This window comes from Toxorhynchites rutilus, chromosome 3 (assembly GCF_029784135.1).
Source record: "Toxorhynchites rutilus septentrionalis strain SRP chromosome 3, ASM2978413v1, whole genome shotgun sequence".
NCBI classification, from domain to species: Eukaryota; Metazoa; Arthropoda; class Insecta; order Diptera; family Culicidae; genus Toxorhynchites; species Toxorhynchites rutilus.
The window spans coordinates 307,009,180-307,025,698 of NC_073746.1; the positions used below are offsets into that span (position 1 = coordinate 307,009,180).

Sequence of the window (16,519 nt, forward strand, 5' to 3'; positions counted from 1 at the left end):
CCATAAGAATCAAACAGACAGACAGAAATCCATTTTTATATATATAGATATCAACCAAATAATACCTGTGCATAAAGGTTAGATATCAAATGCCTCAAGCGTTTGAAATTTGATTCAGAACGGTATTCAAAAAAGAGTTTTGCTCAAAGGAAAAACTATGGATGGGTTATACCTATGATATAACCGCAAGGTTGACGTAGGACTGCCGTTGGATTAGTAATCATTTGTGTTTTTTCAATTAGCAATAATCGTACCTCGGATGTCCTTTATTGGGTACGCTGCTGTGCAGAGCTATCTTTTGTATGTATTGATTAAATTATTGATTAAACTAGTGAATGAATGAAACAATTTACGAATTCAATTGCAAAAAAAATCCCAATTTAGGTTAATTCATGCATTATGGTAGTGGTTATCGCAGCAAATAGTTATCAACATTTTGCCTAGTCATCAAACGGTATGCGTAGAAGTTGTATCCGCTTTTGTAGATCATGTTAACAAAACGAATTCCGGAGTGTAAAAATGCATGGGAGTATAAAAGTACTGCCAACATCTGCAATGCCGATTTTCCCAACTTATTGGTGTTGGGAAAACACATTTCGGTTTGCAAAAATGCAAGCGAGTACAAAAGTACTTGCAGCTTGCATCTTATTTGCAATATCAGTTTCCCCGGGCTTCATGGTTTTAAAGTCTGTGTTCATAAATCATAACTGAGTGGATTTCCGAGCGACACTCGCTTTTATACAGATTGGTGTGATTTCAATAGCCTGTTTTGAAAGCAATTTCAAGGCTATTGAAACAAGTTTTTGGATCAAAAAGTAACAAGCATAGAACGCATAGAGATTTTATCTTTCGAATGAAGTGCATATCATACCATTTCGTTCAGTTGTTTTGGAGCTATTAACGCTCAAAATCTCGTTCTCCGGCGTGACGCTTTCGTTTTCGAAACTTTGAACTTACACCCCAGTATAGAAATGAAAGACGTAGTCCTACGTCAACAATCGATTTATATCGAAAAAAAACAGTGACAAAAATCTGCCCACTTTTTTGGATCCAGAAAAGATAAATTAAAGGTGATAAAAAAGCATTTTTATAGGTTATGTGTCCTCCTTTAGCTTCATGACTAGCTGCAGGCGACTTTACATGTTCTCCACCAGGTTCTTCAGGTGCTAGAGATCCAACTCTTTTCAGGCGCACTTTAGTTCAAAATAGTTATTGTTGAGATCAGGACTTTGTGGAGGCCGTTTCAGCGCTTTGATCCTACAAAACCGGAAGTAAAACTTGGTCTTTTTGGTAGTAAGTTTCGGCTCGTTGTCCTGCTGAAATACTTTTCTGACGGGCCTCAACGCCAGGTTCAGAAAACCTCCAAATTTTCTCGCAGGGTGTTGTTAAACTGTCGTCATTATCCTGTCGATTTTCACAAGACTTCCCACTCCCACTCCGGTTTATGTGTTGTCACATTGTTCACACTTTTAGCACAACTGTTAACTCGACAACCGATAAGAACGCATTTTCTATGTCCTATTAACTTAAGTGTTAACGTCATACTCTCACAGCAATGTGAGAAGTGTAAGAATGGAAGAAACAACAAATTCACTCTCGTCAAATCTGCTGTTTATCTGTTTCTCTCTGAAAACAAACCACTAGGGCTAGCAGTACTAGGGCAATTCAACGTTTTGCACACCACGAACCACAAATTTTCGGATACACAACCAAACTTCTTTCGAAATCACTGCCTTATCCATTCCTGCAACTGAATCAAATGAGTTCAAATGCCCCAGGTCGAGGTCGTTTGCTTCGAAAAATGTCAAAAAGTTAAAACGTAAACAATAGGGGGTCTTTCGATGGAAATTTATTGAAAACATATCTATTTTCGAAGTGATCACTTTTACGACATTTTTTTTATTCAATACAAATCGATTTTTCAGTTCATGAAGTAAAACTCTTTGTTTTTTTTTTGTATCTCTTGTGTGAAACTTGAGAAAAACACAATAAATAAGATACCAAAATATAAAAGATTACAGTGTGTTGATTTGATTTGAACCAAATAAAAGAAAGAATTTAAAAAAAAGATGAGATGTGCACTTTATTTTGCCAATCAGAGCATCTCGCTTCCAACTTACTGTTAATAATCTTCAAATCCATGAATTTGTTTATTTGGACTATAGGCTGTAAGCCCGTTAGCCTTCTTAAAATTAAACGTGAATACAGAAAACATAAAACATACAAACTTAGAACTTATACATTCAGTTGGTCTCTAAAATATAATCTTAATCTTCTTCGAATTTCTTCTGATGTCATATTTACAGAAACAACATTTTGCAGCACGTTGAACTCACGCATAAATCTGGCTGTCGGTTCATGCTGGGTGTAATTTCTGTTCCTCAGGGGTGGGTCAAACATCCTCCGTCGACGAAGAGAAACGGGGCTGGTGTTAAAACGAATCCTATCGTAGAGACGCGGGCTTTTGATCCGTCCGTTCAGTACGTTGCAAAAAAAAGTTACGTCTGTAATTTTGTGCCTGCTGCTAATGGTATCCAGATCTACGAAACAGCAGAGATCTTTATATGGTGGCCGGGGTTCTACTCTCCATCCCAGATTTCTTAGCGCAAATTTCAAGAACTTCTTTTGAACATTTTCAAGTCTTTGAATATGTAGATCGTACTGCGGTCGCCACACCACACTCGCAAAATCGAGTTTGGATCGTACAAGGCAGGTGTAAATTTTCAGGATTGCGTGCGGATCGGTAAAGTCCTGCCCGAATCGACGAGTGAGTGCAAATAGTTTCAGCGCTTCTTTGACAATACGCTCTATGTGGCAATTGAACGAAAGAGATCGATCCATCGTCACGCCTAAGTCACGAACATTCTCTACTTGTTGTAGATTCGAACCTCCCAGTCTATAGTCGAAGCTTATTGGCTGAACTCTCCTCGTAAAGGTCATATCGGAGCATTTGTTGGGGTTTACGCTCAATCCATTGTTCTCGACGAACCTCTCAAAATTGTCCAAATCCTGCTGAAGCAGATGACAGTCAGCGATGTGTTTCACTGGCTGGAAAATCTTTACATCATCCGCGGAAATAAGCACTACTGCGTTGGTCAAGAATGATGGAAGATTATTCATGACCATGACAAACAGGATAGGCCCCAAATGACTTCCTTGTGGAACTCCTGAGTGGACACCAAATGACCTAGATGAATTATTGTGTACTTTCACATATTGCGTTCTGCTCTCCAGATACGTCCTAATCCATTCAAACATTTTACCGTGAATGCCGAAATCAGCCACTGCGCGCATTATGCTGTTTATCCCTACCACATCGAAAGCCTTGCTCATATCTGTATAAATACAGTCCACCTGATACCCTTTGGATATACTGTCCGTGACGGTAGAGCAAAACTCGCATACGTTCGTGACAACTGACTTTCCTTTCAAGAAACCATGCTGTGTTGGTGAAACACGGTCGGCAATACGTTCGTAAAGGTGGGAATAAACAAGCCGCTCGAATAATTTTGGCATCGCCGACTGGATTGCAACGCCCCGGTAGTTTTCAGCATCCGAGCGAGGGCCCTTCTTATGGATTGGAGTAATATGGGAAATTTTCCACAACGGCGGGAAGTAACCGGACGAAGGTGAATAATTGAATAAGGTAGTCAGGGGTTCAACAAGTTCATCCTTGAATTCCTTTAAATATTTTGCGGGGAGTCTGTCTGGTCCTGCTGACTTACCCGAGTCTAGATCCGACAAGCCTTGTTTCACTTCCCGATGCGATAACTCCAACAAGTCAGCGGTCATGAAGATCGAATTGTTGACTGTACTTGGGTTGTAGTCCTGATAAACGCTCTTGAAGTATTCCGCAAAGAGCTTGACTGTCTCCTGTCCGCAAGTCGAAGATCGGTTACCATAGGTTATAACCTCCGGAATTCCGTTGTTGTTTCGTCTGCTATTCACAAACTTCCAAAAAGATTTCGGATTTTCCTTTATCCCATTCTGGATACCATTGATGTAGACTTGATACGCTTCCCTGTGTAAAACTTTGAACGATCGCAATAACTGTTTGTAAGAGGCAATGAAGATGAACTACTAAAAAAAGAAACTCAACATCGTTCCATTTGTAAAATAATAAAAAATTCCAATCAATTCGTCTCGGAACCCATTCCACTCGCAGCAAAAAAAAAAATCTGTGGACGCTTGAACCTTGAAGAATTTTATTCCCGCCACCCAAAAACGATCCACCGAGAGACAGACACTGAAAATATGTGGCGCTGTGGGCCGGATTCTGCAATTGAATATTTTGACGCACTCTCCGAACGCACATTCCACATTTCAAGGATTCATATTTCTCGCTCAATCGCAGTTAAATTTTTCACGAATTCAGACAATGTGCGTGATATAACATCTACCATGCCAACATTCGCAGTTTTCCCAATCGTTGATTTACAACCTTTTCCACCTCAATTATAGGTTTCATTCATTTGGCTACCTTTTCTCGAAAACGTGCACATCGACACGAACACCAGGCCAGACCAGGCCGCTTTGGCCTAGAAGCAAAATATCATTCACTGACTGACTAGGGCAAAGGCAAAGAAAAACAATGCTCTAGCGCCGAGAGTCCTCTGTGACGGCATGAGAAAATATTTTCCCCGAATCAGGGACACATTGTCACGTCGAGTGGAAGAACAAGAGTAACGGCCACAACGCGCAAAACAACAACTCGTATAATCCGGCTAGTGTTTTCTTCGTTACGTTGTTTTCACCCACGCGCATGAGGAAAAGTGGAATGTCACCAACGCCACCCACCGGCGCATCCCCGCCCCCTCAGCTAAGGATCACACCATCTAGAGCAAATCTAGAGCAATAACAATACTTACTGCGGTATGTAGGGAGCTTTCGTTGAGTTCTTCAAGTGTCGCTGTAGCGTCGTATGAATGTTTGGCGGAATCAGTCTGTTGACAGGTTTGGACTGCAAAAACAAATACGAACAGAGAAAGAAAAATGTTAGAAATGTTAAATCTCAATTAGTGGAATGCTTTGGCGTGGTAAAACATTTTTCATCAAATGATGTGCTGACTGTCGCCGGATGGCGAGTGGTTGAAGGAGAAAAAAAGATGTAAAAATCGTAACATGGCGCTAATCGAGTGGCGTAAACGAAGTTTTTTTTTCATATTCTAAATTTTCAATCGTTAACCGCACGGATACTGAACGAGCCAGTGGATCTAAAAGTAGAGCTGCAGCTTTTTCCACGTGAGGGTAATAAAATGTTATTTTCCTTTCAGACTTTACACGAACGTCAACAAATAGGCCATCTCCAGCCCCTCTCGGTTATCCACACAGTAGGAGGGAAAAGCAGTTACATGTGTCCAAACAGATTAATATATTTTCCTCCGGTGACTGCCGTAGACGTACGGACAGGGAAATGAAGGGGCGTCAAACGAATGTTTTGTACACATTGCTGAACACCTCATGTTCCCCTTGCACCATCGCGCGTATCGATGATTCACCAGCAAAAGGTCACATCAGCTGGTGAAGACGTTGGTTCAAATAAATATATTTTTCTCCACAATGCGGTGTTGTGATGTTGCAGAGAAATTTTAACGATCCTTCTCATTACGTAGGACTACTTCATTGATTTCAATAATCGGGGTTACTTTACGAAATTGAAAATGAGGCATGTAATGAAAATTTAAGAGATCTGAAACCCATATTAAGAAAAATCATAATTGTAATATATGTTATACTGTATATATATATATATTTTTTTTTATCTGTATATAGTGACTTTCAACTCATTTGGCTGGTTCGTCACTTTTACTTCCATTTTTGGAAGAATGTCGGGAGTGAGAATTGAACTGGTGACCTTTAGCGTGAGAGGCATGGATGTTACCACTACGCCAGATCCCCTTCACTGTTATACTGTATACCATTATGAGGTAAACTTATCCACCAATTTGTTGCATGTGTATGTTTAAAGTTGCATCTTTCCATCGATTATATTTTTCCCAAGTATGATTCAAGTATTCTGTATGAAAAACCGAATCTGGAATCTGTTGGGGGAAATTTTGTTTGGAACCCGAATTTCGGCGTCAGCACTGCCGTAATTTCGCAAAGTGACGTAAGCGTCACAGTTGACGTTTTTTGTTGTTGTTATAGATCTATGAAGAATACCAAATACTTTAGAAAAAACTGCGAAATTTTGCAGAAATGTGAAAAAATGACCCCGTAAAAGCTTGAAAATGGAATGGCGTAAGCGCCATTTTCATCGTGCGGTGACGCAAGCGTAATTTCAACTATGATGAGATCAAGTTGATCGTGGTGCGATGTGATTCCTGATCTGATGGCATTGGATGAACGAGATGGGACAGGGATTTTCACATAACAACATCTTTCGTAGTGCACGTTTAGCATAATTAAAGTCACATGTGTTCTTTCTTGTATGAAACCACTTTTCCGAAAAGCTCGTCATGCCAAATATTTTAATTAAAAACAGTCCATTCCTATTCAGTGCTACATTTATAATAGCAATGTTGTTTAAGAACTACAAATTATGTACTTAGAATCTCTGTTTAAAAATATCGTCAAACATTTAAATTTAAAAAATCAAACTCAGCTTAAAGGGATAATTTATTCTAGGTTGAAGAGTATTGTTGTTATTACATTTTGCACATAAAGAAAAATGTGTAGAACTCTTCTTCCTGATGCTTCCTCATGCTTCACTCAACGGCGGAATGTTGGAGAAAATAATTGGAAATAGATTCTCGCATACTTGGATAAACGCCAATCGGTTGTGGAAATAGTGATTAAGATTCGCTCTTCCCACGACAAACTGGCGTTGGTAACATAGCTTAAATAAAAAATCCATTTTTTCAAAAATAAAACCGATGGCAATGTTTTTCCATCAAGTGTACACATTTTGTACAGATCAGATTTTCGTAGTGTATGCGTATGTATTTACATACAATTTTAAGAAAAGACTCGTATTGAAAATTTTTTCCTCTTGCGCTTACGTCACTTTGCGAGATTACGGCAGAGCAGTCTAGTGGATATTCGAAGATGAATTTAATTTTGTTTATTTCGCGGAAGAAAAAAATAAAATCAATGTTTGATATTTGTTGAAAATTTCAGATTTTTCTCAAGAATCTTTCAGTCGATTTGTAGTACAAGGTCTTTCAGATTAAACACTTATGCAAAAAAATAGAATAGCTTCTTATAATTTTTTTTTTCGCTCCGTCGATGGTAACACTGCATTCCCCACTTCGGGACGATAATATTCGGCTACTCTTTCAGTCTGATCGGATGGTTTTTAGTGTTAAGATATACCCATTTACAAGAACGTGTATTTTTAGTGAAATCGTTTTACTCGAGCAACCGAAGCCTTAATGAACTTTGTCCTCTTATGGTAAGAATTTCAACATTTCTCGTCATCGATTGCTTTCTCTGGGGGTACGTGAAGGACCGTTGTTAATAAGCCTCAAAATTTGGAGGAACTTAAAGAAGAAATAACTCGGATTTTCAACAGTATCGAAGTCGTAATGTTAAAGTTGTGCATGAAGAATTTTGTTCGCCGTTTAAAACGCTTTGCCGGATGGAAGGGATGGTCACATCGAAAATGTCCTAAAATAAGCTTATTTTAGTTTTTTTTAAATGAAAATCGGTTCACTTTTGTAGAACTTATTAAAATTTGCACCCAACACAAGGAGCAGGAGTAAAAAAGGCCTAACATGGTCCTGTTGTTTACTAGAGCAAAGATATGTCTTCTGAATATTGGATGTGCCTGAAACAATCAAAAATCAACAAGAGATCTTTAAGATTGCGTTTCTTACATTACACTCCAAAAAATTTCACGAACCAAAATGACAAAAAAAACTTTTGAAATTCGTTTTGTACTTCTCAAATTAAACTCTTTTGTTAGTATTATTGGCCTCGAAGAGACGATTACTTGGTTAGGTGCAGTTGCGGCTGTATTGCGTAGATGTCATCCTTGGTGGAGACAGTTTTGCGACTGGAACGCGAAACTAAATCACACATAACATTCCAGCAGAAGAATCATTATCCTTGTGAGCCGGTGACCCAGCTTAATTTTCCCCTACAAAATGTTGTTAAAAACATTATGATTGTGTCTGCTTTGCCATGGCTCGGCTCGATGTGTTGATTGCAATGCCAGATGTACAGCGAGTGGAATATACGCTCGCGTCCAGAGCACGAGGGGAAACGAAGATGACACAAAATGAGCAGAATGAGAAGGACAATTCAGTATCGATTGACGCTCGCCGGTAACGATGTTACTTCGATGACCATCAAACGAGAAGTGAAAACTATCCTCAAAGGAGATGCAATACCCATGCGCTAGCGATAGCGTACTCACTGTGTAATGGTTGAGTTTACGTCGCATATATGCTCTTTTCGTTATCCACTTCGTTGTAGCTATCCTCGCGGCTGCATATGTTGCCCGTTATTGGCACCACGGTTAGGTAAGCAGAAAAATGGACAGAACAAATGTATGGGAAAATGGGATTGCTTCTAGTTTTCATCAATTTAAACACTTTACACATCAGTGGATTGTAATCGTAGCATATCAAACAAATCCGAAGAGAATTTCCTAATCGATTGGTATGCAAAGTTATTAACTTCATTTCATGAAAACGTGACCTTTTTTCTGATTTGGCACCCTTAATGAAAGGCGTAGTCCTACGTCAAAATAATTGCCATACCTTTTAAGTCAGCTATACTCAACCGCATGTGGCCCGGCGGACTCTTCTGGTTGGCCCATCTAGTGTTACTTTATTTTAAACAAAATTGTATGTGTTACAATAACGAAAGCCCTAGAATTCATTACCTATTTTTTGACGTAGGACTTCGTCTTTTAGTAATGGTGCTAAATCAGAAAACAGAACACGTTTTTATGAAATAGAAATAGCAAATCTAAAGATTGTTCTACGGACAATGTGGAAGAAAAATAAAGCAATTTATGCTCCGTCCGTTTTCACTTTATTGAGTATAAACAATCTATTCGTGAATTCACATAATTCACGACTCATCGGTCATCCGGTTAGCGACCAGAAGGCAGCGAGGTTTTTCAAATCGCTGAGAAATTAATTTAGTTTCCAAGATTGACCATCATTATCCAAACCAACTTACACATTTTACCATGCCGGGTTTTCAGGTTCGATTTCCGCTTTGGCCGGGAGACTTTTCGTCAAAAACGTTCTTCCAACCTGCACTGGTGAACGCATAGTCTAGAGCTTGCCACCCATAATACATTCAGGGGCTGTTTTTTGACATAAGAGATCTCAACTAATTGCTAATAAAAATGACGTTAGTTAATATCTACACGGCATAAATTCCACTGGGCACGTAAGCCAAATTCAAGAAGATAATTTTAACCATGATCATCATCATTCAATTCACAGCTAGCAGACATCTGTCTTTCTCGATGTCAGATGATGTCAGACACAGTTAATTGATACAAAGGAAGAATGGAAGATAGATATTGCAAACAGCGGTGTAATTTTGTTCGGTGAATGCACCGCGTCGATATTCATGCCGTCTGGTGGAGACTGCTTCTGTATTTTTGCACCCCATCATCCCTACATCAGTACTGGAGTGTATCAATTTTGAAAACGATAGCGTTACGTTAAGAATGCAAGGATTTGAGCGTTTATACCTCTGTGACCGCTGAACGAAGTGGTATGATACACCGAAAAATAAAAGGTGTATGAGTAGTGTTTGTTACATTTTGACTCAAAAACTTCCTTCCATAGCTCAAAAACTACATTGAAAACAAATACAAAAAATCTATAAATATTGATGACATCACAACAATCTATAAATAAGCTTCAGAGTCAATCGAAGTCAAGATTGGTGAGCGTTTGATACATATCATCGAATGATCCTGAAAGCACATAAATATTGTGCTCGCCCCAGTTTCTATTTTGCTACCGTGTTAAACGGATTGCAAATTTTTGGGCCTCAGAATGCACCCTCAAAATATGCGCGAAATAAGCATGATGCAGAGCTAGCACTGACAAATAGCAGCAAAGCAGAAGAGAAATATTGCAATAGGTCGTTTCACGTCTTTTTTCATACCGTTATGTGAATGATTGAATCACACGTACGAATAGTTGATTTTTTGCGTTATCAAATAGATAATTCTTCTCTGGCATTAAAAAAAGATCAATTTGGAATACTAAACTAAACACTCGGCCTTGAGAAAGGCAATTTGGAATGCCTCGAAAGACCGATAGATCGTGAATGGCTTATTGGTGACTTTTTCCGATCGATCAATTATGCGCCTTCTAGAACGACCGAATGTCAATAAAAGGGAGGCAAATTTGTGGGAAAACATCATACCGTACTTCTGTGTGCTTATAGAAGATACAGTGACTCAAACTTGAATCGTTCCCCACCATGCAGATCTTGTTCCACTACTTCGCGACTTCGAAATCGAGTTTGAGTCACTGTAGGTAGATATAGATAGATAAGAACAATAAACTTCATAAAAGTCCTCGATGTGAAAGGAACAGAGTAGGATTTTCATAAATGGAAAAAATAATATAATTTTGGGGAGTAAAAAATTAAATTGACAATATCCAGGAAAAACTGAAAGGATGGCAACTCTAATCCCAGTTGCCAAAGATATTAGGTTGGGGAAAAAGTAATTTATTATTTTTGGGTAACATGCAAAACTTTATTTAATACGCTTAGGATTGTCTGATTTGGGTCAAATATACACCGTTTTATTGTAAAATTGCCATTCTGAAGATGGCTTCATAATGCCTCTCTCATAGTAGTCTCCGTCCTTATTGGCGAAAAACTCTAGCCATCGATTTTAACAGTCTCCTCTTGATCCTAATTTCTTGTTCACTCATGAAGTTGCAATGCGAGTAAAAGGTGGCGAGTCACTATAGACATGCGTGTTGCAAAAAAATTTTTCTGTTACAGTATCGACACCATAAACATCAATTACAATTTCAGCGGTCTGGCTTGCATTTCCACTTTTATCAAAGAAGAAGTGTAGAAAGTATCGAATTTTCTCTTTATAGACTTTCATTGTTAATATCCTGTAACTCACAACTGGAACAATGGAACAAACAAGAAACAGCAAAAGAAACTTATGTAGTGTGAAATGTCATCTTTACTTTTTCCCCAACCTAGTATTCATTGTACACAGTCAGAAGAGCAACGAAGTACTTCAGAATCATTTAGTGCTATTTTTGCATCAACAACAATGTGATAATTGGTTAATTATGCATCAATTCATAAAATCCGGAAGGTCAGGGCATGGTTTGATGAATAGGGGTTTCCGATTCTGGGCTGGTCAGCTTTTTTACCAGATCAAAACCCTATTAAGAACTTATGAGGAGTGATTGGTCGAATAGTAGATGCAGCTTACCAGCAGTATGATTTATTTGAAGAGTTAAACGAGCAGTATCCTCTGCGTAGAACGAAATACACACTACAACATAGCGCAGCTGGGTCAAAACCACCCCGAATGGGATATTTGATCTGATTGAGATCTCAAGATGACCTACGAATTAGAAACTTATTGTAATTCATGTGAAATTGAAGGTGACGTGACGGAAGTGAAAGTTTTTCCATCTGGTTCTATAGTTATAAAACACTGGAATTTCAGTTTTTTGAAAGTTTCGCGCCTGAACACAACAATAAAACTCAAATGGCCAGGCTTATAAATGAAGATAGTTATTATATCCTACACCATATACTTCAATTCAACCGGCTTCTTACATATCTCTGGAAACTCAGAAAAATTGAGTGGTTCTATAGTTGTGAAACGCAGTGTATAAAAAGAAAATAGTCAGAAATTCGACAAGAAAGTAGTCACATTTTGTAACACACCCGAAAACAAACTCAGATATATATTTATTTTCTTACTTTGTAACTGTCAGTCCCAGTGATCAACGTTTTCGTAGCCAAAAACAGATGGCTTACAATTTTGGTAATCAACTTTAGGAATAAATCAATCCATTTTGTATCGCAGAAATATTACGATGAGTAACTGTCAATGTTCTTAGCGCATAAGAACTGTCAGAGGCACCATAATATATAAGGTAAAAGATAAAACGCCATACACCAAACATGTTAAGGAAACAACGATTGCATCATTTAGATTAGAACTCAGCTGAACAAAAAATGTACGGTTGGTGAAATCTACGAATCGCGAGCGAAACAGATGTGAGGTGTGATAATTGTCTTAAGTTTACAGTTCGCTAGACCTCTTCTATGATTTTATTACACGATATTTTCATATTCATATATTGAATTCTCGGCCAAAACTCGTATATCGCAAACATACTCCCAAAATCCCACGACACCTATCATCATCTTTCTCGTGAACAACGACAATACAACATCCCGTCGTCATTGGCTGTCGATTTAACGACAGATATTTCCGCATAAAATCATCTCAAAATGGGAAGGTAAGGTTGGCGAATAAAATTCATGAATTCAGCGAACTAGCCAATTCATACAAAGTATTCGACGAGCGTGTGTTTGTGTGTATGTGTCCGCGGTCATTATTATTTTTTGACGTAGGACTACGTCTAACCGGAAGATATAGGGGGTGAAATGAAAATTTAGACACTGAACAAGTAGGAAAAAATGCAAGATTTGGAACGCTTATAACTCGAGCATTTCTCAATAGATCGCAAAGATTTTTGCATCAATTGATAGGAAATATATCTACGCATCTATCATAACGAATAACATTTCATTTTTTCTTGAGATAAATAATTGAATAATTGTGAAATATCAAGCATTGTCCAAATGCACTTTGTGCCCATTTTTGATTGGTCCATTTTGTGCTCCTCAAATCGTACCGACCAAAACGGGCAACCAGAGCAGCAGCGAAATACAACAAGGCACGATTGGAAAGGAAAAAGAAAAAAATGAGGAAACATTGGTTGCAGTCTCACGCATGCGTAATTCTCGAGCCAGCCAGTCAGCTTAAAAATCCCCGCTCCGCTGCGGTAACGCTCATTCTTATCCAAACCGTACACCACATCGTTTCGTATCACATCACATCAACAAACCAACACAAGCAGCCATGGTTGGTTATGGCAAAGGAGGAAAAGTGAAGGGAAAGGTAAAATCCCGCTCGAACCGTGTTTGTCTGGAGTTTCCCGCAAGGGTAGTTAGGCCGAGCGTGTTAGTGCAGCAGTGCACCAGTCCACCTAGCCGGCGTTATATAGTTTTGGCCGCCGAAGTGATCGAGTTAGCTGGCAAATCTGCTCGCGACGATAAGAAAACCCGCATTCGGAACAGAACACATTCGGTTCGGTGCACATCAAGAAAACAGGCAGTTGCAGCGAGTGGCGAGTGGCAAACGCAATCGCATAACGGCAGCTGGTAGCAGAAGAAAAAAGTTTGTTCTTTATACAAACTGCTTTGGTGGCAAATCCAGAACAAGGCGGCATCGAGGGCGTTCGAAATTGTTTTTTTCAAAACCACGATAAAACACGGCGCTTATCAGGGCCATTAAACCTTTAAAAAAAGAGTTTACGAAATACAGTTCAATGCATTCTAAAATAATATCTAAAATAATAATAAAACACAAATTGATTTTTTCATAATTTGTTTGCCAAGATCTGATGAGTATGTGAATTTGGCAGTTGTTCTGAGCTTATTGATAGTTGGGGACTTTCCTGATTATTCAATTTTCACCAATTCTTAAATTGTTTCCAGATTGAAAGTACAGTAATTTACAATTAGTTTGACATTTAGCTAATTGGACAGACATGTAATGCGACATATTTAGTTGGACCTTTTTGTTAACATAGAGTTCGGGGTCCAAATTATGACCCCACATAGAAAGTCGACACTGTACCACTGTCATCGCAAATGTTCAATTACAGGTTAAAATTACCTCCAATCCGACACTGAATGGTGGTAATGCGTCGTGCCATTGAATGTAATTTACTGTACAATATGCCACAAGCTGGATGGGAAGAAATTTTCCAACTGTGAAAGCTGTGGCGAGTGGCAAACGTAATTGCTAAACAGGAAGGTTTAGCCGAAAAATATGGGAATATCGAGTGATAACAAAACAATAAACTCTTTAGATTGAAGATAATTTTGTGATCCTGAAAAGGACCCTTTTTAGCCTGCATGTGAATCCAACGAGCGAACAATTCGTAATGAATGTATTTTTTGCCATCGCTGCCTTTTAACGCTCATTCGTTCGTCTCGTTGGACTCGCCCCTTTGGCTGAGTCTGCCGATTGGTCTCTATCCTGTGAGTGTGTACCGCTAGAGTACAAAACGCGCGGACCCCAAAAAATATCTAATTTTTTTTCAAGCCGTAAATCAGTGTGGTTGTATGGCATCGTTTCACATCACATCGCATCAACGGATTGATGCCGGAGCACCAGTATACCTAATAGCGGTTATAGAATTTCGGCCGCCGGAGTGCTCGAGTTGGCTTGCGAAGCTGCTCACGACAATAAGAAAACCAGCCTACAGAACAGAGCACATTCGGCTCGGTGGCAACAACTAGTTTCAGCGAGTGGCAAACGCAATCGCAAAACGGCAGCAGGTAGAATAAGGAAAAAGTTTGTTTATACAGACTGCTTTGGTGGCAAAACCAGCCACCGTAAAACACGGCGCTTTTCAGGGCCATTAAACCTTTCAAAGAAGAGTTATTAAAAGTTTTTCACAATACCAATGCATTCTAAAGTGACATAATATGACATATCATATAAACTGATTTATTTTGGTTATGCTTGTTCTTGAACTTATTGGTGGTTGGGGTCTTTTAAATTGATCATTCAGTTTTCACAAACCCATGCATGGTTTCCGAATTAAAAGTGGCTTCACATTGTATGCAGGATGGCATTAACGAATTTTCTCGGTAGCAAGAACTGCTTTCTTTGGTTGATAACTGATGTTGAAAATTGACTGACGTTACATCTGCATTGTATAGAAAAATAACTAAGGAGCAACATGATGAGCTATGTATTTCCTGCTGCTCTGTTCTTATTTTGAAGGACTTTAATCCGAAGGTCATCCGTCCCTGTATTTACTGTTGGTTTTTCAGAACGCTTATAGCTCGTTTATTTCTCGACAGATCGTAGAGTTCGTCTCCAAAACCTCAGTTCTTTTTCATTTTTATTTACTTTGTTTGCGGAGACTACAAATCTTACAATTCATTCGTCTCCGAAACCACAGTTTAAGGTACGGTAATGTGCTCAATAGTGAAATATATGATAGTGAATGAGCTGATGACCACCTATGCATTCCCTATCACAGCCATCAGTTTGATTGTACGATATGTTCATACGCCGAAAGATGCTCGGCGTTGAACATTTAATAAGTACAAAGCCTTCAGAAAAAAATCAAGAATCAATTTTGTAAAAAAAAACGCAAAAACACAACACCAAAGGTTCTTTTCAGAACCCCCAACATGTTCATAAAAAGTAAACAGTAAAGTAATCCATTTTTTCAGGTAGATAGGTAGGTATTCACGTAGGAGAAGAAAATGAAACAATATATTTAAAATACATATTTAGCAAAAGCTGTCCCCTTTGTATAGTCCTACGTCACTCCGGTTATGTCCCCGACATTACCCACCCGTCTTTTTATTTCTTCGGTTGAAGATAATCCGCCGATAAATGTTGCGCCTGGCTGTGGTTAGTCACGCGTGGCATGCGCCTCCAAGACCGGACCGCTCTGTTGGCGAGGGCGGGTATGGTAAACCGTGTTTACTAGTGGAAAAATTGACAGCCGCGCGCCCCACACACATAACACCCATGGCTGGCGTTTTTTTATATCTTTTTTCTTCATTTCTGTGATGAGTCCATAATGTTGGCGGTAATCATAATCAACCTAGCCGGTCGGTCCGTCAACGATCCACAACAACGCGTGTGAGTGTGGAGCAACATCGGCCACAGCAGCGGTGCTATTATAAAGTGCTATTTTCCCTCATTTAACGCTCGGCTGATCTCACAATGGCGTCATTATTATCGAGTGCAGTGGTGATGATTTATAACAATATGAAATGATAATTTCGAGTCAATTGCACGAGTAATTGGCGCGGAGGAAGCACATGAAAAATATTTGGCTACTTGCGTGGACGAAATATTTTTTTGTTGCTCTTGTTTTCTGCTCGTACATTATACAATAATTCAACAAACAAGTGAAGGTGGTTTTTCGACATTTTTATCAATTCATCAAAAAATTTTATTTGCGAACAAAAAAAAGCGTACAATATCATCTGTATCTCAACAATTCGCTTGATTTTCATAAAAAATTTCACCATTCAATAAATTTAAGAAATAACAAGACCATTTGTTTAAAATTCATTCAGTTGATGAGTTGAAAAAAGGCAAAAAGTTCCCCTCCCTTATGCGTGATTTACACGACCCCAGTCAGCACTGCAGTTGTAGTATCCAGTGACTAGAGTGGCAAGTTTCTATTAAAATGAAGAAAATTATAGATTCTTGAAACTAACTATCGAACAATTGAAAAATATCAAGCATTATCTAAACGAAATTCCAGCGTTATGATTGGTC

At 38.8% G+C, this 16,519-nt stretch overlaps 1 protein-coding gene across 17 annotated transcripts in view; it reads right to left on the reverse strand.

Moving 5' to 3' along the window:
• LOC129780572 (uncharacterized) overlaps window positions 1-16,519 on the reverse strand; it is a 266,066-nt gene that overhangs the window by 38,873 nt on the left and 210,674 nt on the right. For all 17 annotated transcript variants that reach the window (XR_008743962.1, XR_008743961.1, XM_055788972.1 and 14 more), the window contains one exon: window positions 4,869-4,960. Coding sequence is in view for 15 of the 17 variants with exons in the window: in XM_055788972.1 (XP_055644947.1) it covers window positions 4,869-4,960 (92 nt within the window). In the remaining 2 variants the exon portion in view is untranslated. The remainder of the gene's footprint in view (window positions 1-4,868; window positions 4,961-16,519) is intronic.